We start from the raw sequence: 26,832 nt of genomic DNA on the forward strand, positions 1-26,832 counted from the left end.
CGTAAAAATGAAATGAAAAATAAAAAGCAAGACATAAAATCATTCTGTCAAGTCATTAGAAAATGTTTTAAAAGCTTACTCTTGGTATTTCTTGGTATCTGTAGGCATCTTACTGCTGACCAACCCAAGAACCACACACCCAATAGCTCCAGGATAAAGGGCTCAGTAAGAGAATTAGTAAAAAAAAATTTGGGGGCCAAAATTACCCTTTACTGTTGTTGGTGTTTGAGAGGTTATCCAAGATTGCTCAGGCATTTTTCTTAAAGGAAAAATTAACTTTGACGCTGTGGTCCAAGTACTTACGGACGTACTCAAGATTTTCTATATAGTGCCAGTCTGTCTTTAGGCAAAATAGAACAGTGGAAGGAAACCCCCCAGCAGTACAAGCTTTAGAGTCTATTTCAGGGGTGCCTGGGTGGCTCAGTCAGTTAAGTGTCTGCCTTCAGCTCAGGTCATGATCCTAGGGTCATGGGATCGAGCCCCATGTCGGGCTCCCAGCTCAGCAAGGGAGACTGTTTCTTTCTGTCTGTGTCTCCCTTTGCCCCTGCTCATGTGCTCGCTCTCTCTCTCTCACTCACTCACTGCATCTCTCAAATAAAATCTTAAAAAAAAAATAATAGTCTATTTCATATGTAGACACAGCCTGTTAAAATGCAATCACATTTGACACATAAAAATCACATTTCAGTGTTACACCTTATTTTATTGTATACTCAGGTGTTATTAAACTAGGGAAACAGTCAGAATCTCTTCTTCTCAGGAAAAAATGTCTCTTCTGTCCATAAAAATCCCATTTGTGGAGTTTGTAAGTCTTCCAAGTTTCTCATTATATTCAGTATAAAATCTTTCAACTACACCGAAGTATCAAATGAATATTCATCGCCCTAGAGCTGTTTTCAGAAATCACACCTTCAGATCTGTAGCTCAGAGCTGCAGCATTTCCCCTTGGGCACTCCTTCCCTACGGTCCAGAAGCCGCCGCTCGCTGTTCATAGATAAGACAGCCGGAAAGAGAAAAAAGTGGTCCTTCCCTTCTGTTTTTTCCCTTTTACCAGATACTATTGAATAGTTAAGGTTTTTTGCCCAAAGAAATGGGTTAACCAAGGTCCCAAGCCACGTGTCACATCTGTAAAACTCTCCACTGACTGGTAGCTCGAGGCTCCGGCCTTGCCAGCTGCCACGCCACCGGCCACCGCTTCCGCACCAACCAGTGTTCCCGAACAGGACGGCAGTGGACCGCGCCTGGCTGTTCTTGCCGACTGTAAAGAAATCTGCACAATGTACTATTTTTCCACGTTGATTTCTCCTTCCGTGTCAGGTTCTGGCCATCCCAAGTCTAAGAGTGACACAGGTCACCCAGGCTCCCCAGGGCCACAATAGAATGGCTCTGGTAGCATTGCCACCAATTTTTGGCTTTGTTTTCCGTTTATTTATCTGTTTGTCCCCATTTGACTCTATTTTCCGCTGTCATTTCTCTCCCTGCTCCCACTGGCAACCATTCCAGTGTGTTGTGTGTGCCTCGGTTTATTTTTAAAAAACATAATTGTGTGTGTGTGTTAGCATTTATTTTTGAGTTACATAGGATTGGGTTATAGATTTCATGTTGGTTTTCTTCTCCCCATTCTCAGAACCGTATGTTTGTTTCTTTGGCGTCCCGTTACTGTTCCAGGACCTGAGCCAGGGTTTCACAGGACATTTATTCGTTCATCTGCTTTTTCCCCCCATGCATGTGACGTTGTAGCTCATTGTGATTTTGGTATTTGTTTCCCCAGCGACTAATGACCTTGAGCCTTTTCACGTGCTTTTGGCCATCGGTAGATTTTTCAGTGGAGAAATGTAGGTTCAGGTATTTTCCTCCCTTTTAATTGTCTTTTTTATTGTCGAACTATAAGACTTCTTTATATATTCTGATATTAGATCCTTACCAGACCTGTGCCTGCAAGCATTTTCTCCCATTCGGCAGGTCGTCTTTCCGCTCTCCACATGCTGCCGTTTGATGCCCAGAAGTTTAATGTTGATGAAGTCTGAGTAATCTGTGTTTTGTTTGGTGTCATGGCGCCAATTTTAAGGTTTATCCGCTTTGCTGGAGGAATATAATCAATTGCTTTTAACAACTTAACAATTTTTCATAGTATGTGTTTACCACACATTACCCACCCGCTCCGCCCCCCAGACAGCCACCTCATAACTCGCGCTTCTGATAATCATGCCCACATATGTGTACCTTATAAACAGTGTGAGAATTTCTTGGAGTGAAGTCGGTCTATCAGAGTGTAGGCATGTGCTTAATTTGAGCAGGTGCTTCCAACTGTCGCCCGTCATTGCCGTACCTACACTCTGAGCAGCAGAACACGGACGTTTCTAGAGCCGTACACGTCCACCAGGATGGGGCGTAAGCCTGCTTCCGAACCGGCCCAAGTATGGGAAGTGTCCTCATTGGTGTTTAACTTGCATTTCTCTTATTACCCATGAATTTGCGCATCTCATCAGATGCCTGTTTTTTGGGTTTTTTTCTTCTATTGGATTGCGTCTTCACATCCTTGACTCCCTTTTCTTGCGGGATTTTGGTCTTTTCCTTGTTGATATTCAGAGATTCCTTAGGAATTTTGCAGGAGTTTAGTTTGAGAAAGTACAGTTTAGTCTGAGAAAGTACAAGGATCTTTTCCTGTCATCTGTATGTTAACTTTGACCATGGTGCCCTCCACTGAACAGAGCTTCTGAATTTAGACGCGATCCCAATAGCCAGTTTTTACCTTACGACTTATGCTTTTGAAGTTTCATTTCAGAGAAGTTACCCTTGCCCACGCCATGTCACAGAGATTTTCTCTTACATCATCATCTTTTTGATTTGTAATTTTGCATTTAGTTCTTTAATGGATCTGGAGCCTCCCTTTTATGTGTAGTTTTGGGAGGAATCCAACTTTATTTTTTTATTCTCATATGGAGTGGGTTTTTCTAGCACAGGCTGTTAGATCACTTCTTTTCCTTATTGGTCCATGTCACCACCACTCCTGTACCTCCCCTTTCAACAGGAGTCTCCTATCTCTTCCCTTCCATTGACTCATCTGGTCTTGGGTTAATTTACATATACATTTTTCATGGTAATATATATAATATATTTTTAAAGTGTGTGTGTGTGCGTGTATACATGTCCATACGTGCTTTTAAAAAAAATCTTTAACTTCGTGGTGTATGCTAATATCTGTCTGTTGAGGGAAGTTTTTACCCAGTCACCCCCTATACACACTCCAAATTTGACTAGAAATTCATAAAACTTTTCTGTATAAAATTTTAGAAGAAATTATAATGCTCCTGCAAAAAAATCCAACTGCAATTTTTATTTAGATATATTGAATATATATTAATTTTGGAAGAATGTATACTTTTAAATACTAAGTCATACCACCTAAGAGCATGGGATGTCTCTCTCCTTATTCAGATTATCTTTTGTGTCCTTCAGTAGAGTTTTAGAAAGTACCCTCATAAGATTCTCATTGTTCTTGCAAAGGATGATTCATGGTACATTATAATGTTTGTCACTATAGTTTAACTATGAAATTTTGTGTTTTTCCTCTGATACTATACTTTCTCTTAAATAATTGCACACAGAAACTCTAGCAAAATTTTAATTCTCATTGAGAGAGGGAGATCTACTTAAGCAATGGGTTTACTATCTGAAGAAATCTCAGAGAAAACAGAGCGCTCATAGGCCTGTTTGGCGTCGTGGGGTATTTAACTTTGAGAATTGGAACAGCTCTTAACACACAAGTAAGTTGGAGAAGCCAGGTAGCATGGGTTGAAGGACTAAAACTGAAAAAAATACCAATGATAGGGAGTTTTATTTAACCTTTCAAGGACAAGGAAGGAACATGGGACTGAAACCAGTTCGTGGTCCCGGATGCTGCAGTGACACGCCCATCCTCAGGGAAAGGTAGAGGAGAGGTGGAAATTGATCAGCTGCTCTTTCCTGTCCTAAAGTTAGAACACCCATCGCGCCAGCCAAGCTCGGAAGCCAAAAAATTGGACTTCTAAATTGGACTCCTACAAAGGTGCAAGTATCTCCCAGTCGTCATCTTGTTGATAGAAGTAATTTCTCCCATCAGTTTCCATTCCCTTAATAGTAGCCATGAATTTACGACAGACCAGAATTCAGCTATGTAATGGGCACTTAAGGTTAGAGGCAGGTAACTTGAAATTGATGTACCCAGTGAGCAAAAGTGGAAGGACTTCTGGGAACTTCTGGTGGGTACAGGAATATAAACGTAAATGAGGTGTGATTCCTGCAATCAGGGAGTGCACAGTCGAGCAGGAGAAACAGGCGTTCTGACACATAGCTCTGCTATGAAGACAGTGTGCCTAAGTGGCCAGGTGAGATTCCACAGAGGAGCTGACATTTTGAACAGGAGACGAAGTGGGAAGACACAAGTGCCCAGGCGATGAGTCTGGATGGTATCTTACGAGCAATAAAAAGTTACCATGGGATTTTCAGCAAGGCGGAGGAAGGATGGGTTTTCAGTTTGTATGCCAGGACTGGAATCCAGGAAGCAGAGTGGGGTTGGTAAGGAGACCAGCAAGGAGCGCCAGCCCAAGTAGCTTGTTAAGCTAAATAAGAAGACAAAATTCATGGTAGTAATTTAAAAGAGCAACAAATTTCCAGGGACACCCCCCCCAAAAAAGTTCACACTCCACTCTTCCTTCCTAAGCACTTGATTTTAAAGCATTGAACAAACTTTTGTTAAGGTCAATATTCCAGAATGTACACTTTAAGAGAAGTATAGCCCCAGATAAGACTTTATCATTTTGATGATGATAATGATAATAGAAACATTTATATAATGAATATAATATGCCAGGTGCTGTTTAAAGCTTGTTTAATACGATAACCCCACAAGGTGGCTATAATTCCCTTTTTCTGGATGAGATGATTAGAAGCACAGAGAATGTGAGTAATTTCCTCAAGAACACACAGCACGTATTACATGGAGCACTGGGTGTGGTGCATAATCAATGAATTTTGGAACACTGAAAAAAAAAATAAAATAAAAAAAAAACAAACCACACAACTAGTAAATGATCAACCCCTGTCAGTCTTGGCAGAGTTCATGGTCTTATTCACTAAGCTGTGCTCCCTCGCTCTGATATTTTAAATATCCTGTGTTTAATATATAGACAGGATAAAACAGTCGAAAGTTCCAGCTTTACAAATTTGAGTGTGACAGCCTTAAGAATCTCTCTTGACTGGTACCTCTCGTGACTTGCCATCTCGATGCAGGCAGTTTCTACCGAGCTTAGCTGGGCAACCTGCCCTCAAGAAGGCCTGGGGCTGCTGGTGATGATACAGAAAGAAATAGTAACTTTTTCCCCCTGCATTTGTGCTCTCAGAAAACAGAAGCAGCGAAGTCTTGGCAAACATTTGTCAACTCTTGGGATGGTTCTAGGAGTTTGCCTTAGGTATTCGTGTGAGGCAAAATAATGGCTCCAATATTAAAGATGCAGGTTCACAGATCTCTGTGTGGTTTGCAGACTGGCTTCAGCACTCGTGAGACCCATCTGTGTCATCTAGAGTTGTTTACCCATTGTGGCGTGTGTGCTCTGGAAGCCCATGGAATAGGATACAGGATAGTTCCTGGCGCTTTGCCCTCTAGATAATGCTGTCGAGTGTGTACACTTCTGATTTTCGTGTGGTATGGATGGTCAAAAGGATACGATTCCTGTTCTCTTCAAACATGAGCATTCATCAAAGCCACAGGGGAAAAAATGTTAACATTCTGATTCCAGACAGCTGACTGCCATGCTGTCCGCGCCGAAGTCACTCAAATCAGGAAGGCTGGAACCATGTGCTAGCGTAATCTCACTTTTGCACACCACTTGGCCTTTACAGTTTTATGTACAAAGTCATATTTTTATTGTCTTCTCACGTGAACAGAGCATCATGGTCCACCATCAGGAACAAACTCTGCCAGGCAAAGCCCAGCCCTACAGCACAGACCCATGGGACAGTCACAGGCCAACCACGTGGCTGGGGACAGGTGAGGCTGGTCTTTTTTCTCTCATCTCCCCAATCCTCAGCACCCAGCCCCACTCGCACCCCCACACAGGTACACCTTCAGTTACCTTCCTACACCCTCCCCTTCCTCGGTACCTCCTCCCTCCTGCCAGCTGCGTCCCAGGGCACAACAATTATCCAGTCATGCCTGACAATGGGGATTAGAAAGAAAAGTGACAGCAGCGTCTGGCTCGGCTACTCTTGGTCCTTGTAACTTTGGTAGGAAAGCCGCAGAACCACATGCGTTGCTCTCTTCTCGGACTACCTGAGCAGACCACAGCAATATTTGTGCCTATTTCTTTCCTCCTTTGTTGAAAATACTAGCATGTAACAAAAACTAGATTTCCAGAAATTCGACATCTTCACGGGCACTGGAGCTGCCAGAGAGCTCTTTCTCACTGACAAGGTCAGCTCATCTCCCTCTGGGTCAGTTAGTTGAGTGCAGTTTTTCTTGCTGTAAACTACACCGAGATGCCCTTAAAGCAAAAACCAAACCAAAACAATGGGAGGTGCTGACAGACTCGATGCTGGAGTTAACGACCAGATTGTCCAGCACCTCTGGTTCTAGAAACAGTCTGCCTTCACGGTGGTTCGTCAGGAGAATGGCCAGCTTCGGACTAAAGAAATTAGTCTGCCTTTACTTTCAGACTGTTTTCATTTTCTCCGTTCAAAGAGTGACTTGATTTCTCTCTTGTAGAAGTGCTCTAGAAGGTGAAATTGGGAAGGATGTCTCCACTTCTTACAGACATTCATGGTCTGACCACAAGCACCTTGCACAGCCTGACACGGCGATGATTTCGGTTGTCGGCACCCGGCCCAATCAGGTAAACGGATACCGCACCCCCCAGCCCAGATGTGGACTGTTATTTTCAGTGGCTACATTACTGACACTGGTGACTTTTTACTACAGATCATTTCGGACACATTATTCCCAAGGTTAATGATTCTTAAAGACTTGCTGGGTATTTGGCATTCCATTAGCTTCCATGAGATGTAAAGAGTGAACAAGTTTACCCTGTAATTGGAGAAATGTGCACCCTGGGTCAGGTACTTAGAAACAGCGGTGTTGGAGTTTGCCAAAATAGGATTTCGAATCCCCTCCCCAGGGAAAATTAGTCAAGATCTCCTTAAAGGAAGCATTTCCCCAAATTCTATTCCCTGATCATTCTTTTGTATGTTGACCCACTAGTGGAGAAAACATGTGATCTTCAGCTTAATTTAGGCTGCATTTGTAAAGTAGCTATTCAACCAAAGCTTACATTCCTTTCTTGTGATACAGAAATGCATATTGAGTGTCTAAGTCATAATCTCCCAGCTCTAAAAGTAGTCTCTTCAAACTCTCAATAGAACAGCCCACGAAAACTTATTTTTCTTCTACTTCTTTCTTTCCCAGAGCCTTGGTTGTTACCCAGTGGAGCTGGAGAGAGGCCCCCGGGGCTTCGGGTTCAGCCTCCGTGGGGGGAAGGAGTACAACATGGGGCTGTTCATCCTGCGTCTTGCTGAGGAGGGCCCCGCCATCAAAGACGGCAGGATTCACGTGAGTTGGCTTTCTCCCCCAACCTTTGGTTCTGCCTCCAGACTGAAAATGACTGAAAATAGTTGATCAAAGGGAATGCAGAAACCTCCCAAAGCTAAGCAGCCAAGTTTTCTGTCCCTAAACCTGAAAGCAGCTGCTCCTTGTTTCACTTCCGGACACCTGGTGATTTCACGTCCTCGCTCTGGTATCCTGGGCGCTACCTCAGTGGTGCTGTTTTTACCGTCTTGACTTTGGGCCATCGGAAACTTACTTTTGGCTTACACAGTCAACGTTTGAGGGCAAATGAATTAGGAAATAAAATATACTTTCATCTTATTAAAAGTCTTAGAAAAGCCAGGATAAAACAGAATCTTTAACTTCTTCCCAGAAATAATAGGCCCAAGATTTTTTTTTCCTCTCAGCTACCCACAGAGGTAGCCGGAGATCAAAAACCCTGACCCTCCCAACCTTTACTAGTATTTGAAAGACTGGAATTCACCTGGGTAATGGTTCATCCTAGGTGTTCTCAACTCTGAAACACTGTGGCTTTGTACAGGGCCCTGCAGCTCAGACTGTCTGTATCTGCACCAAAGGTATTTCCCCCCCTTCTCTGATCTGAATGTTACTTCAAGAGGAGTGTTATATAGGGGACATGTGCTGGCCTTGATTGTAAAAAAAATAATTCACTGGTATTGTTAGGTTATACGGTAGAAATTTTAAATTCTAGACAGCCTTCCCTGTACTGCTCAAGAGAACTTTGGATTTCCTCCCTCTCCCACCGGCAGGCAGCAGGGAATATAATTTTTGTTTAAAAATCAGATGGTATATTCTAATATTTGGAAAAGGCTTCCAGGTGATTGCAGTCTTGAATTTTCCACATCACTGCCCCACTCCCATTACTCATTTGGTAAACATGTGTTGAGTGTTTGCTTTACCCAAAGCTTTTATGAATGAGTACTGAATGAGCTGGGAGAAGGGGTGTCCCTAAAACAAATAAGACACCACCCTTTTTCAAAATGACCAGACTTATGCACAAGTTCAAAGGAGGTAAGGATGAGTGGAGATTTTGCAGTAGGGGTGGCATTGGAAAGTGGGTAAGATTTCAGTAGAGAGATCGGTCCTTTTCCTTCCCCTCCCCTTTTTAAAAAAAAAAAAATCTATTTAGGTATACTTTAAATCTGTTGGGTTTTTTTGTTTTGTTTTGTTTTATTTTTTTAATCTCCCATTGTACAGCTGCCTGGGTGGCTCAGTTGGTTAAGCATCTCTTGATCTCAGCTTAGGTCTTGATCTCAGGGTCATGAGTTCAAGCCCTGCGTTAAAAAACAAACAAACAGGGGCGCCTGGGTGGCTCAGTGGGTTAAAGCCTCTGCCTTCAGCTCAGGTCATGATCCCAGGGTCCTGGGATCGAGCCCCACATCGGACTTTGCTCAGCAGGGAGCCTTCTTCCTCCTCTCTCTGACTGCCTCTCTGCCTACTTGTAATCTCTGTCAAATAAATAAAAAAAATCTTTAAAAAAACAAAAAAAAACTCCCATTGTATTGAGTGTCATAAAAAAAACAAGCCAAAAACTAGGATATAATTTTAAAATGTTGATTCCAAATATAACCCTCAGATGATGCACTAATCTCACTAAACAAATAAAAGGCAAACAGGCCTTGAAGCAGACAAAGTTTGTTTCTAAAACATGTCATTCTTTACAAATGAATGGGAGCTTTGGACTTCCATGATTAAACCAACTAATTTCAAAAGCTCTGATATTTGAAAACAAAAGGAAATAAACTATTATGATTATGCCCAGGTTTATTCTAAACTCAGAAATTAGCTTTTCAGAGAATTCTTTTTCTGGCTGCCAACCTCTCAAAATCCTGACTTGCTAAGGATCATGGGAGTTTTGTTACTAATGACAACTGAGTCTGCGGGCTACTGCCAAATGAGGAGAATTTATCTCCAGCAAACTCACGCTATGGAGCTGCCTGAAATCCCTTCCTGTCACGCCCCACCTCCCCCTTCCCTTCCACCTCCCCCCAATCTCCTACCCCCAACTCCCTGGCTTTGTCTTTGTTTCTGTATTCTGTCTTTGATATCTGTATCTTTCATGTCAATGTCTTCAGTCCTGATACAGTGCCTTGAATGGTTAAAGTAGATGCTCTGTAGATAATTGTTGAAAGAGTAGAATGGATGAAAAATACCTATAATGAGAGAATTGGCTTTTTTCAAGATTAGCTGCCAGAACTTATTACTGCATAGACAGGTCTTGGAATAGATAAAGCAAGTGGCAGACAGTGTAAGAGTGTAGTTCAGTAGGACAAGGAAAGGTTAACCTGTAATACAGATGGAAAGGTGTTGAGAGTCAAGGGCATCTCTACATTTAGTGAGTCCTAAGCCGTCCATAAATCTGGTTAAGATCTGGAGAGGAGTGAAAAAGGTGTTCTGGGAGAAGAGAATGAGATCAGCTGAGTGGGAAAAGCTTGTATTAGGGGATTGCATCAGATTTAGTTAGATCTTCACTGTAGGACAGAATCAGATGTAGAAAATGTGGAGTCTGGCATCTTCTAGGCAACACGTGTTTTCACTCAGTTTTAGTTTCACAAAAACCCTCTAAAGGGAGGTGGCATTATCCCGACTTACCGATGTAAAACTGAGGCTCTCTGGGGTCACTGGGCCTGTGATGGCCACAGTGGGACCCAGGGCTTTGGTTCCGTAAGCCTAGTCTGTGTGCTTCCCACATCAGGCCCTGGCTGGCATGTGTCAGGATTGGACTGTTTCGGGGAAGCGTATAGGTTCTCAAGGCCTTCTGAGATCATGTAAGCAGTGTGCTAGAAATACTGTTTTGTAATTTTAATACAAGATGTACATTTTTGGTGGCTGTTGTTAATATAGTAACTTTTTTAAGGAACAATTTTTCTCTAGTCCCTCTTCCCACTTCTTTTCTTCCTTTGGTTTTTCTATTCTCCTTTTCCCTCCCTTTGATTTCTCTCTTCTTTCCTCTGTCCCCCATAATTTTATTTTTCAATAATACAAACCTGAACTTGAATCATTCATTATTGGTTCTATTTATCAAAACATGTATTCCTCATTTTATTTTTGACACATTCAGAAATCTTTAACAGAATTTTCAAAGAATGTTCACATTTCTGTCTCAGAGGTGCCTTTTTTTTTCCCCCCTTAAATCTCCAGCTCTGTACAGTCCAGTAGAGAAGTTTCCCCCTCATGAGGGCCTGTCTACCAGAAATTTTAAAGCCCTGGGGCTCTAGTGTCCTTTTAAAGTTAAACAAAAATGACACCTGGTGGCAGATCTGTTCAATTACAAGCTTTATTGCAATTCATTTGTTGTACTAAGAGAAAGAACTAGGCAGCTTAGGACAGTGAATTTCATGTGACTGCGATCAGTGACAACTTCAGTATGTTTCACAAGACATACCCAAAGCATGTTCTCAGTACTGTCTGCCTTAATTTTCATTTCTCTCATTATCAGCAGGATTTTATACCCAGTACTAACTTATCATGTGTATTTCCTCATGCAAATAATTTTTCTTCAGTCACTCATTAGGGAAATCTGAGTATTGACTTTTGTCTCACATATATTCTAGATACAGGCTTGTTTATTAATTATATGTATATGACTTTTTCCATCCTGTTTATCATTTTGTTTAAAGATCTTTTTTCTACTATGTTAAATCCATCTATCTTATTTGATATTCTCCGTTTCTTCTCCCATAAACATGCAGCAAAACAATCTCCCTTCTTTCTCATAGTTGACATTTTTTGCAGTGTAGAGAGTGGGGTACAGCCTCAGGTGAATCTTCTCGTAATGCACTTGAAGTCTTTTTTGGCAAGATGGGGAAATAGAGAACTTGAAAAGTAACATTTGTCTCTGTTTTATCAGGTAATCAGGTTTTATCTCATTAAATCCTCCCCTGTGCCCCAAGGTGGGTGCTGATATTGTCCCCATTTAACAGGAAACCGAGCCCACCCAGCCAATAGGAGGTAGACCCAGGAGCAAACCACAGACGCCAAAGCCCAGCCTCCTGGCCCCTGTGCTTCGCACGGTCTGTGGATACAGACTTCCCGCAGCCTCTGTTATATAATTATTGGGTCATCTTCTGTTGTGTTATTTCTGGATCATTTTAGTAAGCTCTTATAAATATTTGAGCTTCTTGGAATTTCAGTAGTTTTCCACTGTTCAGTTTTTCTTTGGAAGCCAGTACCCTTTGCATGCTTGTCACCTTGACACATATTTTTAAATCACTACCATTGTTATCCTTGATCAGGTCCTTTGCCAAAAGTTACACTTGACTCATCTATATTATCCCTTTTTTTTAAATAACTAAACAGCATTTCTAGTATACAGCAGTGATACTAACATGTTTTTCTGATCCCCAGTTTTCTGTTTCATAGGGAAATCATTTTACATTAAAGTCATTAGCGTAAGCCAGTTACTCGTTTTAAATCAGTATATTCTCCAAGCTGTAGTTCGTCAGAGTTTCCATCTCTGAATATCCCAGTTACCGAATGCCTCGTACATGTACAGGGAGCGTGGGCAACACAAAGGAGCAGGCAGTTCTCCCCGCAGGCCGGGAAAGGCTTCAAAGATGAGGAGCCGAGATTTTAGAAAATAAATGCAAGATTCAGGTCAAGTTGGAAAGTACCCTTCACGGGTGGATCATTCAGTGACAAGCCTGGGGCAGGCCTGTGACAGGCGCTATGCTCCACAGTACCCTGTCCAGTATATCCCCTCCTGCAGTACCCTGTGGATCATAGCAAACTTATCTCTGGTGGCACTTACTTATCCTTTGGTGGAAAACTTAGAATCTGATTCATGAATTCAAGGGGCCTGGACCCCATTTACTAGTCCTATAAAACTTTCTCCTGCAGGATTTCTAGAGCAAAGCGAGCTGACCCGTCTCTTCCGACGGCCATCCTCTGTCCACACATCATTGGCCTTAGCACGATAGCGCTGTGTACGAGTGACGCGCCTGACAGTTAGCAAGCATGGGCGGCTCCAGAGCAGCAGAGAGGATGCAGAGTTTCATGTTCCTGTGAATGTTCCCTCTCTAGGTGGGTGACCAGATCGTCGAAATCAATGGAGAGCCTACGCAAGGCATCACACATACTCGAGCAATTGAGCTCATTCAGGCCGGTGGAAATAAAGTTCTTCTGCTTTTGAGGCCAGGAACCGGCTTGATACCTGACCACAGTAAGTCACGTAGCTTACCCGGAGCCAGAGGGGGCTGGGGTGTTAGAGAGGGGGCAACAGCAGGAAAGGAAGCTCTGGTGGAAGGAGAGAGAGGGTTTACTGGCTAGTTCAGAGGTAAACAGCAGAGCCATCTGAAACTAGTTACACAGCAGAGTTATTATAATACTGCAGAATCCGTGCCTTTGGGCCTGATTGTTTTGTTGGGATGGAATTTGTGAAGCAGTTTCCACAGGAAACATATAGTTGCTTTTGTAGAGAAATGTGCCTGTAAAAAAACAAGGATATGGGCAGCAAGTGATACATTTGAAATCTCTTCAAATGCTAAGAACTTTAGGCTTTTCTGGTCACTTGCCGAAAACACGTTACTATGGCCCACCTGGGGTCAGGGAGTCAGATGTGGGACCACGTCTGGACTCCGGTGCTGATCCTCAGCTTCCCGGGTTTCACTGTACAGTTCTGAAGTATCACAGGATTTGCAGCTTATTGTTGAATCAAGTGCACTAGCCTAGAAGTAGAGCACCACACCACTGGGACGTGTCCCTTCCAGTTTCCTCCCCCCAGCCCCCAGAGCTATTGAGGGACAAGTCTAGACATGACCTCCTACAGTCCCCTCCAGCCTGTAATTCTTTGACTGTGTGATCTTCCACCACCTGCTTGTAAACCATACGTTCCCAGTGACATCTTTGCTAACTGCGCTGTGATTTTTTTTTTTTTTTTACATAGTCCTAGGCTTTTTCTCTTCCTTCTTCAGGTTTGGCTCCTTCCGGTCTGTGCTCCTACGTGAAACCTGAGCAACATTAAGGCTTTCAGGGCTTTTCTTGGTCTTTCCTTAAAAAGACTTGGTAAATTTGCATGTCTTGTAAATCACTTCCTTCTTTTTTTTCTGTTTAATTAAAAATGCTGTTAAATACATCTTTCTATCTTCTGCACTTTTCAGTTCTCTTTTGACATTAAATTTGACAGCTTAATGCAAGAAAATTATTGACAAATGCCCACGAAACCTCGTTCTGGCTACCACAGTTGGGTCTCCTTTACTAGTGATTTTGGCGTAGCTATAAGCTGTATCCTTTGATAACAGCCAAATTAGTAAGCTTCCTGAACCAAGTAATTTGGTTTGATTTTATTATTTCTTCTAAGTTTTTTATTGAGCGTTACTACTTACCATATACGATGTATAAATTCTTTGTATCACGAATTATACATAAATTATTGGAAGAATGACTGTTACTCTGTGTGTATTTAAACAGCCTACGAGTACAACCACCTCGTGTACAAGCGCAGCTGTCTGTGTGCTTGTCTGTGTATACGGCCCGCCTTTATCAGGCGCGCTCAGCGTATATACTCAGACTATTTGAGCAGTTAGTCCAATTCAAAGAGCTGTCAGAGTTCACAACTTACAGTTCCTCTTTATAATTCTAAAATGTAATAATGTCCCACTCAAATCCCTCTTTGCAGGTGATTGGGATGTTAATACTCCTTCATCTTCAAATGTGATTTATGACGAGCAGCCATTTCCCCCATCTTTCCATTCTGCTTCCGTATTTGAGGAGTTTCCCGCACCAGTAATTGAAGAATCTTTGATGAGAGGTCAGATATATGAAAAGACAGAGGAATTAAAAGATGGTGTGCCTGAAAAGAAAAGCACTTTAAATGAAAATCTGTCTGATAGAAAGCAGCACTCTTTTCTCCAGAAAAATGTGAATAAAAGGGATCCACCCAGCAGTCATGGGCAGAGTGACAAGAAAAACCTCTTCAGAGTAGAAAACGGTGTTACACAAAGAGGCAGATCTGCTAGTCCCAGAAAGCCCGCCGGCCGACACGCAGAAGAACATTCGGACAGGCTTCCCAGTCCTCTACCAGCTGACCCCAAAAGAAGACCCAGAGATCGATCACTCAGCCCCAGGAAAGGAGACAGGAAAGGGGGGCAGATGGACACCAGGGAAGATTCTGGACAGGATCACTGCGGAAGAAGCAGAGGACGGTCTTCCAGCCCAAAAAAGCAGCAAAAGCCTGAAGGAAACAAAGGCCGAGTGAACACCGAAGCCAGATTATCAGAGTCTGAGAGTCAGAGAGGAGGGCGCTGTGCGAGGGACGGGGCCGAGCAGATCTCCGAGGGCAGAGAAGAATCAGGTGTTGTCCGGAAAGACACAAAGCAGAGCCAGTCTGGAAAAAACAGAACACGGTCTCCAGAGAAAAAAAGCAAGAGAATGGAGGAAAAGTCTCTCCCATCCAAAAAGACTAGTACTGCCACTGGTAGAGTATTATCTGACCGGGAGAAAGGAAAGAAGGTGACCTTAGGAGAGACAAGTTCCAGCAAAGAGAAGCCAGGAGAAAATGCCAGAATATCAGACAAGAAGCTGAACCAGGATCCTGAAGAAAGGATGGTTTTAAACAAAACCCCAGCTCCCCGAGGAAAAGAACAAGAGGCGGCCGACAGAACCAGAGAGAGCAGAGGGTTCCAACCTGAGAGTGCTTCTCCCGTTAAGAAAACACCCATAACTCCGGGGCCCTGGAAGGTTCCAAGTGCACACAAAGCCGCAGGCACTACAGGTGTGACTGAGAAACGACTGTGACCTTTGGTATAAAACAAAGTAAAAAAAGTTGTAATCTATTCTTACTGAAAAATAGCATTTTTCCAAAACAAAACCCCAAAAAGTAATTTTTGCAGAAATTCTGAAGCACATGCATTTTAACTTGAGCATCCTGTTAGCAAGGCTGCATGAAGGGCCTCAGGACCGCTGTGAGCCAGCTGTCCCGGGGCAGCCGCCCTTCCGCGTGCAGCTGACGTGCCTGCTCCTGGGGGGCCCAGCCCACCTCCGTGGGTGTCCCCACCCACACGTGCAGATATGCACAGTGCGGTCACAACTCACTTGATACCTGTGCCAAGTTATCTACTGTTCCATGTCTCTTTTATCCGTCTCACTCAGCTATTTCCACAGGAATGAAAAAACTAGGTTTGGCTTGGAAGTTGATATTCTCAATAGCATGCTGCATGTTTACAGAGAGACACATTTGAGTCCTTGCAGAAGAAGGAACTGTTAACTCATCATTAAACATGGCAGTTGCCTTTTCTACCAGCTACTGGTGATGGCCCAGGCCCAGCTTAAAAATGAAACTCCAAAACATCACTACTGAAAAGAAAAACAAAATGGAGTCAGAAAGCGACACTCTCTTTGGGTTTTTAATTCGGCTGGATCAGGTATTTCAAGTAACTTAAAGATATTACTTACAATTAGATGTTTAAAATGAGCTAGTGCTTTAGGCAATGAAGAGTTCCTCTCCTGCTGTATTATCCAACCCTGATGTGGTCGTAGCATCTCAGGTCACCCTTTTCCTTCAGTTTATTTCGTTACAAAACCAGAAAGAAGCATGTGGAAATACTGCTTACTGCTGTTCAGAGAAAAACTGCCAGGTTTCTATTTCTGGATATTTGGGTTGGACCTCCTACTACTCATTCGTTAGTCGTTACTACATAGTGCGTACGTGAAGAGTCAAAACATGGTACGGATTGTGAGGGCCTCGAGCAGCAAGCAGTTTCACAGATACAGACCGGGCCTCCGGCAGCAGCTGTCCAAGCTCAGGTGTTTCGAAGCGGAACCTGCGTTCAGACCTGCTCAGCAAGAGGACAGACGTGGCAGTAGACAGCCCTTGCTAGATCTGATTTCGTTTTAATTTCTAGCTACAGTGACTTATTTAAAAAACAAGAAAGGGAGACTAGACATCTGCTTAGTTTGTACATTTTCAGAATTCTTTTTAAAAGTCTAAGTAAAGATGTTTGTTGGGAGGTAGAGACCGTTTTTAGCTCCATAAAAGAGATCGAGGATTTTCAGGCCCCAGAAGCACCATTCGGTAGCAGCAATGAATAAAGGACCGATCTCAGAACACAACCATTTTATGGAGTATTCGAACATACCTGTTCCATCACCCGGGTTCATCTTGTTCTTGTGAAACATGGTACGTCCAGGCCCTGTCCTCTCACAGTCCGACTGTGAAAGTCTTTAATGTACCAACTGAAGCCGCCCTTGTAACTGAGACATGCCTTCCCAGAGTGAGATTTCTGAAATCCCCTTTCATCCAGAACTATATTTACCCACCTCTTGTAACTACTTGAATAGAGAAAAATTAGGAGACTTGATCCATGCTAAGAATTTAGCACCACAGAAATGATTTATTTTCCCTATAGTCCACAATTAGTGATAAAAATCCTATTTTTATTGTTAACTGTGACATAACTTTGATGTCATATGTTGTCAGTCTGATGTGGCTCTTTTCTTTCTAAGTAACCCGTCACTGTACTGATTATATACCGACTTAGCAATGTGGCCTTGGAATGCTAAGCAAAATATGGATGTACTGGTTGTAAATGTTTATATATTGTACAGTACCTTTATATATACATCTGAGGTTCTGATTAGAGAAAGAGATCTGTAAATTGCTCGTTATTTTTTATATAGATATTAAAAACAAAAACAAAAATCTGTTTATGGCCTGCATTTCTTTGTCTGTCAGGCTTATTTAATGTTGCTTTCCCTTTACGGGGCTAATTGCTATCACAGTCTGAGTCCTCAAAGAGATTTTGTTCCTCCAAGTGAGGAATGTTCAAAATCCTACAATCAGGAAGACTCAGAATGATGACTTTTCCTTCTATCTGTATGTAAACCTTGAAATTATCATTATGCCTGTTCATTGTAAAGAAAATAGCTTTGCATAAATAATTTGCTACCCCTCCAAAATCTTTCCTACCCTGTCGGAGAGAAAAGGACTTGTCCTATGGGAAGTTCAGCGAGTAGACCTTGCTAATGGATAGAGTAGTGTAAGTCCAGTTTACCGTAAGGTCACGAAAATTTTTCATCAGACTGTAGCATTTCAGCAGTAAGTCATTTCATTTACTACAGGTTACACTTACTTTCAGAATGAAGTGTTTTGACTTGGGTTTCATTTAATTTTTGGTGTGATTGACGGCCAAAACCTATTTCACGCCCATGGTTATTTTACTCTTGCAGGTAAACACAAAGTCCTACCATTGCATGAACTCACACTAAAAGTGAAACCCGAGCCCCACAGTGGAGCTGCGCGCCATGGCAAAGGCTGTAGGAAGTGGCACCAAAATAGTTTGGATGGACCTGTCTTCTCATGGAGTCCTGGGATGCTAGTGCATTGTCTTGCTACCAGTGAGACACCGAGATCCTAGTTACATCAAACTGTATAAACCAAGAAGTCTCAGACGCAAAAGCATTTGGCTTTTTATTTCTACATGAAAATATCTTGGGTTTTCCCTTTAAATAGATATTCCCACGTAGGAAAAGCCAGATGCTTTTAAACACATGCACAAATGAAGAATTTCATAGTATGTCCGACATTCAAAGAGTGTGGTTTAGAAAAGCAAGGACTCTTCAAATTATTTAAACTGTGTAACAATCTAATGACCTCTACAAAGATGTGTTTAAGCTGAAGCTCGGTCCATAGGCTGCTCCTGCAGAACACTGGTAACTGGTATAAAAACAGACTTTTGCACAAAATGTGACGTTTCGCTCTAGAATGAAGACTATATCAGAGCAACTTTTTACATCATTGTGGCATGCTCCAATGCCTGAGAACTATCTGCGTGTGTTAAACATAACAGGCTGATTTATTCAGGCAGCTCTTGACTGGTCCTGCTCTCAAGGTTCATCATCAGTACAACGACTTGTTTAAGCATGCCATAATTATTACATGAAATCCGTAATCTCTGCTTTAGTTAACTGAATTAGTTTAAGAGAGCCACTAACTTGGATCGGTCTTCATTGTTGCTATGCAAGACCGCCTCATGGGAAGAGCGTGATTCTAGCCACTAGAGAACTCTGAATCTTTCTCATCTACACTAAAAATATGAAAACATAGCCAAGTGCTTTAACTTAGTCTAAACCTATGATTTTGACAGAGAATCCTTTGGGAATTTGTCTGTTTCACAGTGTTTGCAGTAAAGCCAAGCAGAACTATTATTAGCAAATACACAAATCTAGAGGCTTATTTTGTCCTTAATAAACAATCATTTGTTACTTTGAGTAATACCTTATTACAACTTATACGCTCAGGCATGCTGCAGGGAAGGTATGGAATTATTGCACATTTGTGAAATTCAAACTTCCTTATTCAAGATGGACACCAATCACTGCAAGAAGCAAAGGATTACTTTAAATGATTAGTCAATACCTGTATACATGAGATTAACTTTGATGAATTTCTCCATAATCCCAACTCCTATGCCATATTGGGAGTCAGACCCACTCAGCCCACTATGAGTGTGTAAATCTAAAACATTTCAAAAGTGAATAATTAATTTGGAAGGATGCTGGGCTGTTATTTTTATGGTGCCCGAGTCCACTTACTTATAAATACAATGAACCAAAATGCAAAGACCCATGAGCTAATACTCTGTGATACCATTCTCAATACCACTCTGTGGTATTTAGAATTTTTCTACGTGTCTCTGAAAGTCAGGAAACCATATGCTAGTTAGGCAAGTGCTTATTCAACTATACAAAATATTTGGCTTATATTATACATTAGCTATAATATTTATAATATTATACATATTTAGGAAATTTCAGGTTGTACCTACATACCAATTTTAAAAGGGATAAATTTTCCTGATACAAATTATTAAGTGAACAGGTATTTCTCTTAACCTTCAATAATTATTACTATTCCAATTAAATGTATAAATGGCCTAATCTAGCCCTGTTTTTACATCTTGGTTTTGTTTCTCGGTAACAGCTAAATCTTACCCAAGTATATTATAGCTCACTCTTTTTTGGGGATCAAAACAGAATCCCAAGTTCCGGGGCACCTGGGTGGCTCAGTCAGTTGAGCATCCGACTCTTGATTTCGACCTGTGATCTCAGGGTTGTGGGTTCGGGCCCTGCATCAGGCTCTGCTCTCAGAACGGAGTCTGCTTGTCCTTCTCCTTCTGCTCCTTCCCCTATTCACACATGCTCTATCTCTAAAATAAAATCTTAAAAAAATAAAAGCCCAAGTTCCTAGAAATTATACAGAGATAAACGAAGCACTGAGGGTTCTCCTGAACCATGAAGTTACAACCCTTCCATCCTAACAGAAAAAAGTTGCATGAACGTTAAGTTCCTCGAGGTCTACTCATTCATTCTACACATACATTCTATTTATATTGAGGACCTATTGTGGGGTCAGGTACTGTTTTGCATTCTGGGGACCTAAAGAGTAGACAAAAATTCCCACCCTAAAGGGCTCACACTCTAGTGGTGGGGAGAGGAGTGGTGTCAGAAACAACTAGGCAAAAAATAAGAGGGGAACCTGCAGAGTAGGAAGATCGTCCCTTCCATGTACACACCAAGGCTGCAACTACATATAGCGCAACTCACTTGGAGAATGACTTGAGGACTAGCAAAAATCTCTTCTGCTGCTGAAGATACAGAGAAAAAGCCACATTGAGAAGGGCAGGAGGGGCAAGTAAAGAGCCAAATCCTTGGCGGGTGGGAGGGACAGTACATGTACAGATGTCTTCCTTGGGGAGGGAAGGGTTCAAACTCCACATTGGGTACTCCTGCCCCAGCCCTGGGGATTTGTTCTGGGAAGATGAGCCAGACACACCACCCCCCACCCCATAACTCTTTCTTTGAAACTCTAGGGACTTTGAAAATCAGCAGGGCTTAACTAGGGGAAAGCCAGAGGGCTATAGGAAACTAGAACTCTGCTCTTAAAGGGCCCTCCCATTATAGGAGTCCCAGAAGAAGAGAGAGAAAGGAGAACTTAAAAAAATAATACCTGCGGGACGCCTGGGTGGCTCAGTTGGTTAAGCGGCTGCCTTCGGCTCAGGTCATGATCCCAGCGTCCTGGGATCGAGTCCCGCATCGGGCTCCTTGCTTGGCAGGGAACCTGCTTCTCCCTCTGCCTCTGCCTGCCTCTCGGCCTACTTGTGATCTCTCTCTCTCTCTCTCTCTGACAAATAAAATCTTAAAAAAAATAAATAAATAAAAAATAATACCTGCAAACTTCCCAAACCTGGGGAAGGAAACACATCCAGTTCCAGGAAGCATAGAGAGTCCCAAACTGCTGAACACAAAAAGGTCCACGCCAAGACAAATAAAATGTCAAAAATTAAAGAGAGATAAATCTTAAAAGCAGCAAGAGAGGAGGGGAAAATGGTGGTGGAGTAGGAGGACCCTAGGCTCACCTCTTCCCATGACTACAACTAGATCATTATATCATCTTAAACGTCCCAGAAATCAAACTGGAGACTGACAGAACAAACCACAACTAATGGTAGAGAAGAGGCCCCATTGAAGAAGGTAGAGAGGTAGCTTGGGAGAGAAAGTGATCATGGCTGCCACGGTCACACAGAAGGGCAAGAGACAAACTGGCACACGGGAGAACATGAGGAAAATGAATTCCCATAGCAATTGGCTTGGAAATGAGAGGGCCCACATTTTGTCAGTTCTTAAAGGTTGCGTGCTTGGCTCAGGGAGACCTCAGAGAACATTGGGCTGCTCCTGGAGAAAAGCCAGGGCAAACAGCCAGTGGACATGCAATGTGGACACAGTGATCTGAAGAGCACCTGGGGCACACAGTGGGGAGGTTAGTTGCTCACTTTGGAGTGTGTCCCAGAGAGGCAGCATTCGTGGAGAGATCCCTCTGGGAACAAAGGCACTGGTGGGTACCATTTCTCTCCCCCACACCTCACCATAAGCACAGGGCCATCTGCAGGACCCAGTACAGTGCCACCACTCACTACCCCACTGCTTAGACCAAGCTCTGCCCCACCCCCACGCTTTGGTGGAACTGTTCATCCCAATCAGCTTCCCTCAGTCACAGCACCGCAGGCCCCCTCCCTCAGAACACTGGCCCAAACCCCTGCCCACACCACAAAACTCACACTCTGGGAGTTTTGTAGAGCCTCAGTTCTAGTGGCTGTGGCAACAGTTCTCATTTCAGAAGCAGACCAGAGCTTAGCTAGTTAAAACTCACCATATTCAGGCCAGGGTCCAATACTGCCCATAATAGCCTAAGAGAGCCTCTGCAGATGATTGGCCTGAAGGACAAAGTGGCCATGACACAATAACAGAGCATACATAGCACACATTAGAGACAGTCCCAGAAGTGCCAGGCTCTGGGGAAATGGTACAATACACTGGAGGGCACGACAGGACCTCTTCTTCGTAAAGCCATTACCCTCAAGAAGAGGAGATGTAGCTGTCATTCCTAACACAGAGAAACAGACACGAAGACTTAGATAAAATGAGAAGACAGAGGAATTTATTCCAAATGAAAGAACAGACAGGCCATGACCTGAGATACAAGCAAAACACACATAAGTAACATGACTGATGGAGAATTTAAACCAATGGTCAGAAAGATACTTGCTGGACTTGAAAAAAGAGTAGAGGACATCAGTGAGACTATTAACAGAGAGAAGGAGTAATATACCAGAGTTAAAGGGCTTAATAAACAGGGTGAGAAAACGCTTGATGGAGTGAACAGCAAGATGGAAGAAAGAGAAACAAATTAATGACCTAGAATACAGAGTAATGGAAAGTAATCAAGCTGAACAAGGAGAGAAAAAGAATCATGCAAAATGAGAATAACTTAGGGAACTCAGTGACTCCATCGAACCTAACATTTGTATTGTAGGAATCCCAGAAGAGAGAAAAAAAAAGAGATCAAAGATTTTATTTGAAGAATAGCTAAAAACTTCCCTAATCTGGGAAGGAAACAGATATCTAGATCCAGGAGGCACAGAGAACCCCAACAAAATCAATAAAAGCAGATCCACACCAAGACATAATGTAATTAAAATAACAAAATAGAGTAATAAAGAAAAAATATTAAAAGCAGCAAGACAAAAGAAGTCAATAACTTACAAGGGAAACCCCATAAGGCTATCAGTGGATTTTTCAGCAGACACTTTCCAAGCCAGAAAGGAGTGGCATGAGGTATTCAAAGTGCTGAATGGGGAAAACTGGCAGCCAGGAATACTCTATCCAGCAAGGCTATCTTTCAGAATAGAAGGAGAGAAAAAGAGTTTCCCAGACGGGGTGCCTGGGTGGCTCAGTGGGTTAAAGCCTCCGCCTACGGCTCAGGTCACGATCTCAGGGTCCTGGGATCCGGGCACGCATCGGGCTCTCTGCTCAGCAGGGAGCCTGCTTCCCCCTCTCTCTGCCTGCCTCTGCCTAGTTGTGAGCTGTCAAGTAAATAAATAAAATCTTAAAAAAAAAAAAAAAAAAGTTTCCCAGACAAACAAAAGGAGTTCATGACCAGTAAACCGGCTCCACAACAAACATTAAAGGGGACTCTTTGAGTGAAAAGGAAAGAAAGGAGAGTATAAGGTAGAAGACACAAGAGTAGTAAAAATGAACATTCCAATAAAAAATCAGTCAAGGAATTCACAAAATAAAAGGATGTAAAATCTGATACCATATACCTAAAATACAGGGAGGCAGGGAGTAAAGATGGTTTCAGACTTAAACAACCATCAACTTAATACAGACTGCTAAATGCAGATGTTAAATACAAATCTAATGTAACCATATATCAAAAAGCCACCAATAAACATGCAAAATAAAGAAAAAGAAATCCCACTATATCACTAAAGAAAACCAGCAAATTATGAAAGGGAGAAACACAAGAAGGATCAGAGAAAAACTTCAGAAACAACCCAAAAATGTAACAAAATGGCAATAAATACACATTTATCAATAATTACTTTCAATGTAAATGGACTCAACACTGCTATCAAAAGACACAGGGGGACAGAATGGATTAAAAACAAACGAACAAACAAGACCCATTTATATTCTGCCTTTAAGAGACTCATTTTAAATCTAAAGTCACCTGCAGATTGAAAGCCAGGGGCTGGAGAAACATCTATCATGCAAATGGATGTCAAAAGAAAGCCTGAGTAGCAATACTTGTATTGGACAAAATAGACTTTAAAACAAAAACTGAAACAAGAGACAAAGAAGAGCACTATATCATGATGAACAGGACAATTCAACAAGAAGATGTAACAACTGTAAATATTTATGCACCCCACACTGGAGCACCCAAATACATAAAATAGTTAATAACAAACTTCAAGGAACTAATCAATAATATTACAAATATAGTAGGGGACTTTAGCACCCCACTTACATCAATGGACAGATCATTTAAACAGAAAATCAACAAGGATATAATGGCTTTGAATGATACCCTGGACCATATGGATTTAACAGATATATTCAGAACATTCCACCCTAAAACAGCAGAATACACATTCTTTTCAAGTGCACATGGAACATTGTCCAGAACAGATCACATATTGGGCCAAAAAACAAACTGCAAAAATTCAAAAAGATCAACATCATATCATGCATCTGAACACAAAGGTCAGCATTACTCGTGAAAAAAAAAACCCTCTACAAAGTAGGTCTAGAGGGAACATACCTCAACATAATAAAGGCCTTATATGAAAAACCCACAGCTAACATCATACTTAATGGGGAAAAACTGACAGCCTTCCCCCTAAGGTCAGGAACAAGACAAGGATGTCCACTGTCACCACTTTTATTCAACACAGTACTAGAAGTCCTAGCCACAGTACTCAGACAACAAAAAGAAACAAAAGGCATTCATATCAGTAAGGAAGAAGTAAAACTTCCACTATTTGCAGATGACAAGATACTCTATATAGAAAACCTGAGAGACTCCACCAAAAAACTGCTGGAACTGATAAATGAATGCAGTAAAGTCACAGCATACAAATTCCACATACAGATATCTGTTGAATTTCTATATGCCAATAACAAAGCAGCAGAATTTTTTTTTTGAAAATCACATTTACAACTGCACCCAAAATAATAATGTACCTAAGAATAAACATAATCTAAGAGGTGAAAGACTTGTACTCTGTACAAGACTTCTATACAAAGAAATGAAAAGACATTCCCTGTTCATGGACTGAAAGAACAAATATTGTTAAAATATCTACTACCCAAAGCAACCTACACTTTTAATGTAATCCCTGTCAAAATACAAACAGCATTTTTTTACAGAACTAGAACAAACAATCCTAAAACTTACATGGAACCACAAAAGACCCTAAATAGCCAAAGCAATCTTGAAAAAGAAAAGCAAAGCTGAAGGCATTATAATTCTGGACTTCAAGTTATATTACAAAGCTGTAATGATCAAAGCAATATGGTACTAGCACAAAAACAGACACAGATCAACAGAACAGAATAGAAAACCCAGAAATAAACCCACAATTATATGGTCAATTAATCTGTGACAAGGCAGGAAAGAATATCCAATGGGAAAAACACAGTCTCTTCAACAAACAGTGTTAGGAAAACTAGAGAGCAACATGTAAAAGAATTAAACTGGACCGCTTACTCACATCATACACAAAAATAAATTCAAAATGGATTAAAGACCTAAATGTGAGATCTGAAACCAAAAAAGTCCTAGAAGAACACAGGCAGTAACCTCTTTAACATTGGCTATAGCAACATCTTTCTAGATGTGTCTCCTGAAGGAAACAAAAGCAAAAATAAACTATTGGCCAAAATTAACAAGACAGTAAACAATGTGTGTTGGAGAGGATGTGGAGAAAGGGGAACCCTATTACACTGTTGGTGGGAATGCAAGTTGGTGCAGCCACTTGGGAAAACAGTGTGGAGATTCCTTAAGAAATTAAAAATAGAGCTTCCCTATGACCCTGCAATTGCACTACTGGGTATTTAACCCAAAGATACAGATGTAGTGAAAAGAAGGGCCATTTGTACTCCAATGTTCATAGCAGCAATGGCCACGATCGCCAAACTGTGGAAAGAACCAAGATGTCCTTCAACAGACAAATGGATAAAGAAGATGTGTTCCATATATACTATGGAGTATTATGCCTCCATCAGAAAGGACGAATACCCAACTTTTGCATCAACATGGACAGGACTGGAAGAGATTATGCTGAGTGAAATAAGTCAAGCAGAGAGGGCCAATTATCATATGGTTTCACTTATTTGTGGAGCATAAGAAATAACACAGGGGTCATGGGGAGATGGAGAGGAGAAGGGAGTTGAGAGAAATTGGAGGGGGAGATGAACCATGAGAGACTATGGACTCTGAAAAACAATCTGAGGGTTTTGAAGGGGTGGGGGGGGTGGGAAGTTTGGTGAGCCTGGTGGTGGGTATTGTGGAGGGCACGTATTGCATGGAGCACTGGGTGTGGTGCATAAACAATGAATTTTGGTACACTGAAAAGAAATTTAAAAATTTTTTTAAAAAAATAAAAATTTAAAAAATTAAAAAATAAACTATTGGGACTTCATCAAAATAAAAAGCTTCTATGCAGTGAAGGAAACAATCAATAAATCTAAAAGGCAATCTACAAAAGGGAGAATATATTTGCAAATGATAGAGCCAACTAAGAGTTCGTATCCAAAATATATAAGGAACTTATAAAACCTAACACCTAAAACAAAAATAATCCAATTTAAAAATGGGAAAAAATATGAACAGACACTTCTAAAAATAAGACATATAGATGGCCAACAGACACATGAAAAGACACTCAACATCACTCATCATCAGGGAAATTCAAATCAAAACTACAATGAGATATCACCTCAAACTCCTCAAAATGGCTAAAATCAACAACACAAGAAACAAGAGGTATTGATGAGGATGTGGAGAAAAAGAACCCTTGTTGCACTGCTGGGAATGCAAACTGGTGTAGCCACTCTGGAAAACAGGATGGAGATTCCTCAAAAAGTTAAAAATAGAACTACCCTATGATTCAGCAGTTGCACTACTGGGTATTTACCCAAAGAATATCAAAACACTGGGGGGCCTGGGTGGCTCAGTCAGTTAAACATCTGACTTCAGCTCAGGTCATGATTTCAAGGTCCTGGGATTAAGCCCTTCATCAGTAGGAAGTCTACTTGTCCCTCTCCATCTCCCCCTCCCCCAGCTTGTACTCTCTCTCTCTCAAATAAATAAAATCATAAAAAAAAATCAAAACACTAATGCAAAGAGATATATGCACCCCAATGTTTATAGCAGCACTATCTATAAGAGACAA

The 26,832-nt window shown here is 41.7% G+C and overlaps 2 protein-coding genes across 9 annotated transcripts in view; one reads left to right on the top strand and one right to left on the bottom strand.

Annotated features, from left to right (window-relative positions):
- The window catches only part of LOC111143415 (membrane associated guanylate kinase, WW and PDZ domain containing 3), a 230,891-nt gene extending 215,260 nt beyond the window's left edge, over positions 1–15,631 (top strand). Inside the window, exons 17-21 of one of the 2 annotated variants that reach the window (XM_022497139.1) lie at positions 5,926–6,028; positions 6,743–6,869; positions 7,439–7,582; positions 12,620–12,758; positions 14,214–15,631. In XM_022497139.1, the coding sequence (XP_022352847.1) occupies positions 5,926–6,028; positions 6,743–6,869; positions 7,439–7,582; positions 12,620–12,758; positions 14,214–15,331 (1,631 nt within the window). In that variant the 3' untranslated portion in view covers positions 15,332–15,631. Of the gene's footprint in view, positions 1–5,925; positions 6,029–6,742; positions 6,870–7,438; positions 7,583–12,619; positions 12,759–13,509; positions 13,564–14,213 lie in introns of those variants that run through there. The other variant, XM_022497141.1, reaches the window with a different exon arrangement.
- LOC111143416 (putative homeodomain transcription factor 1) overlaps positions 12,876–26,832 on the bottom strand; it is a 68,270-nt gene continuing 54,313 nt past the window's right edge. For 3 of the 7 annotated variants that reach the window (XM_022497142.1, XM_022497148.1, XM_022497146.1), the window contains 2 exons: positions 13,135–13,263; positions 12,876–13,023 (listed from right to left, as the gene is read on the bottom strand). In XM_022497142.1, coding sequence (XP_022352850.1) covers positions 13,141–13,263 — 123 coding nt within the window. In that variant the 3' untranslated portion in view covers positions 12,876–13,023; positions 13,135–13,140. Of the gene's footprint in view, positions 13,024–13,134; positions 13,264–13,459; positions 14,388–15,221; positions 15,333–15,628; positions 18,910–26,832 lie in introns of those variants that run through there. The other 4 variants (XR_002640327.1, XR_002640326.1, XR_002640325.1 and 1 more) reach the window with 4 other exon arrangements.

The sequence above is a fragment of the Enhydra lutris genome, unplaced genomic scaffold (assembly GCF_002288905.1).
Source record: "Enhydra lutris kenyoni isolate GAN:26980312 unplaced genomic scaffold, ASM228890v2 scaffoldscaffold9, whole genome shotgun sequence".
Taxonomy (NCBI): Eukaryota; Metazoa; Chordata; class Mammalia; order Carnivora; family Mustelidae; genus Enhydra; species Enhydra lutris.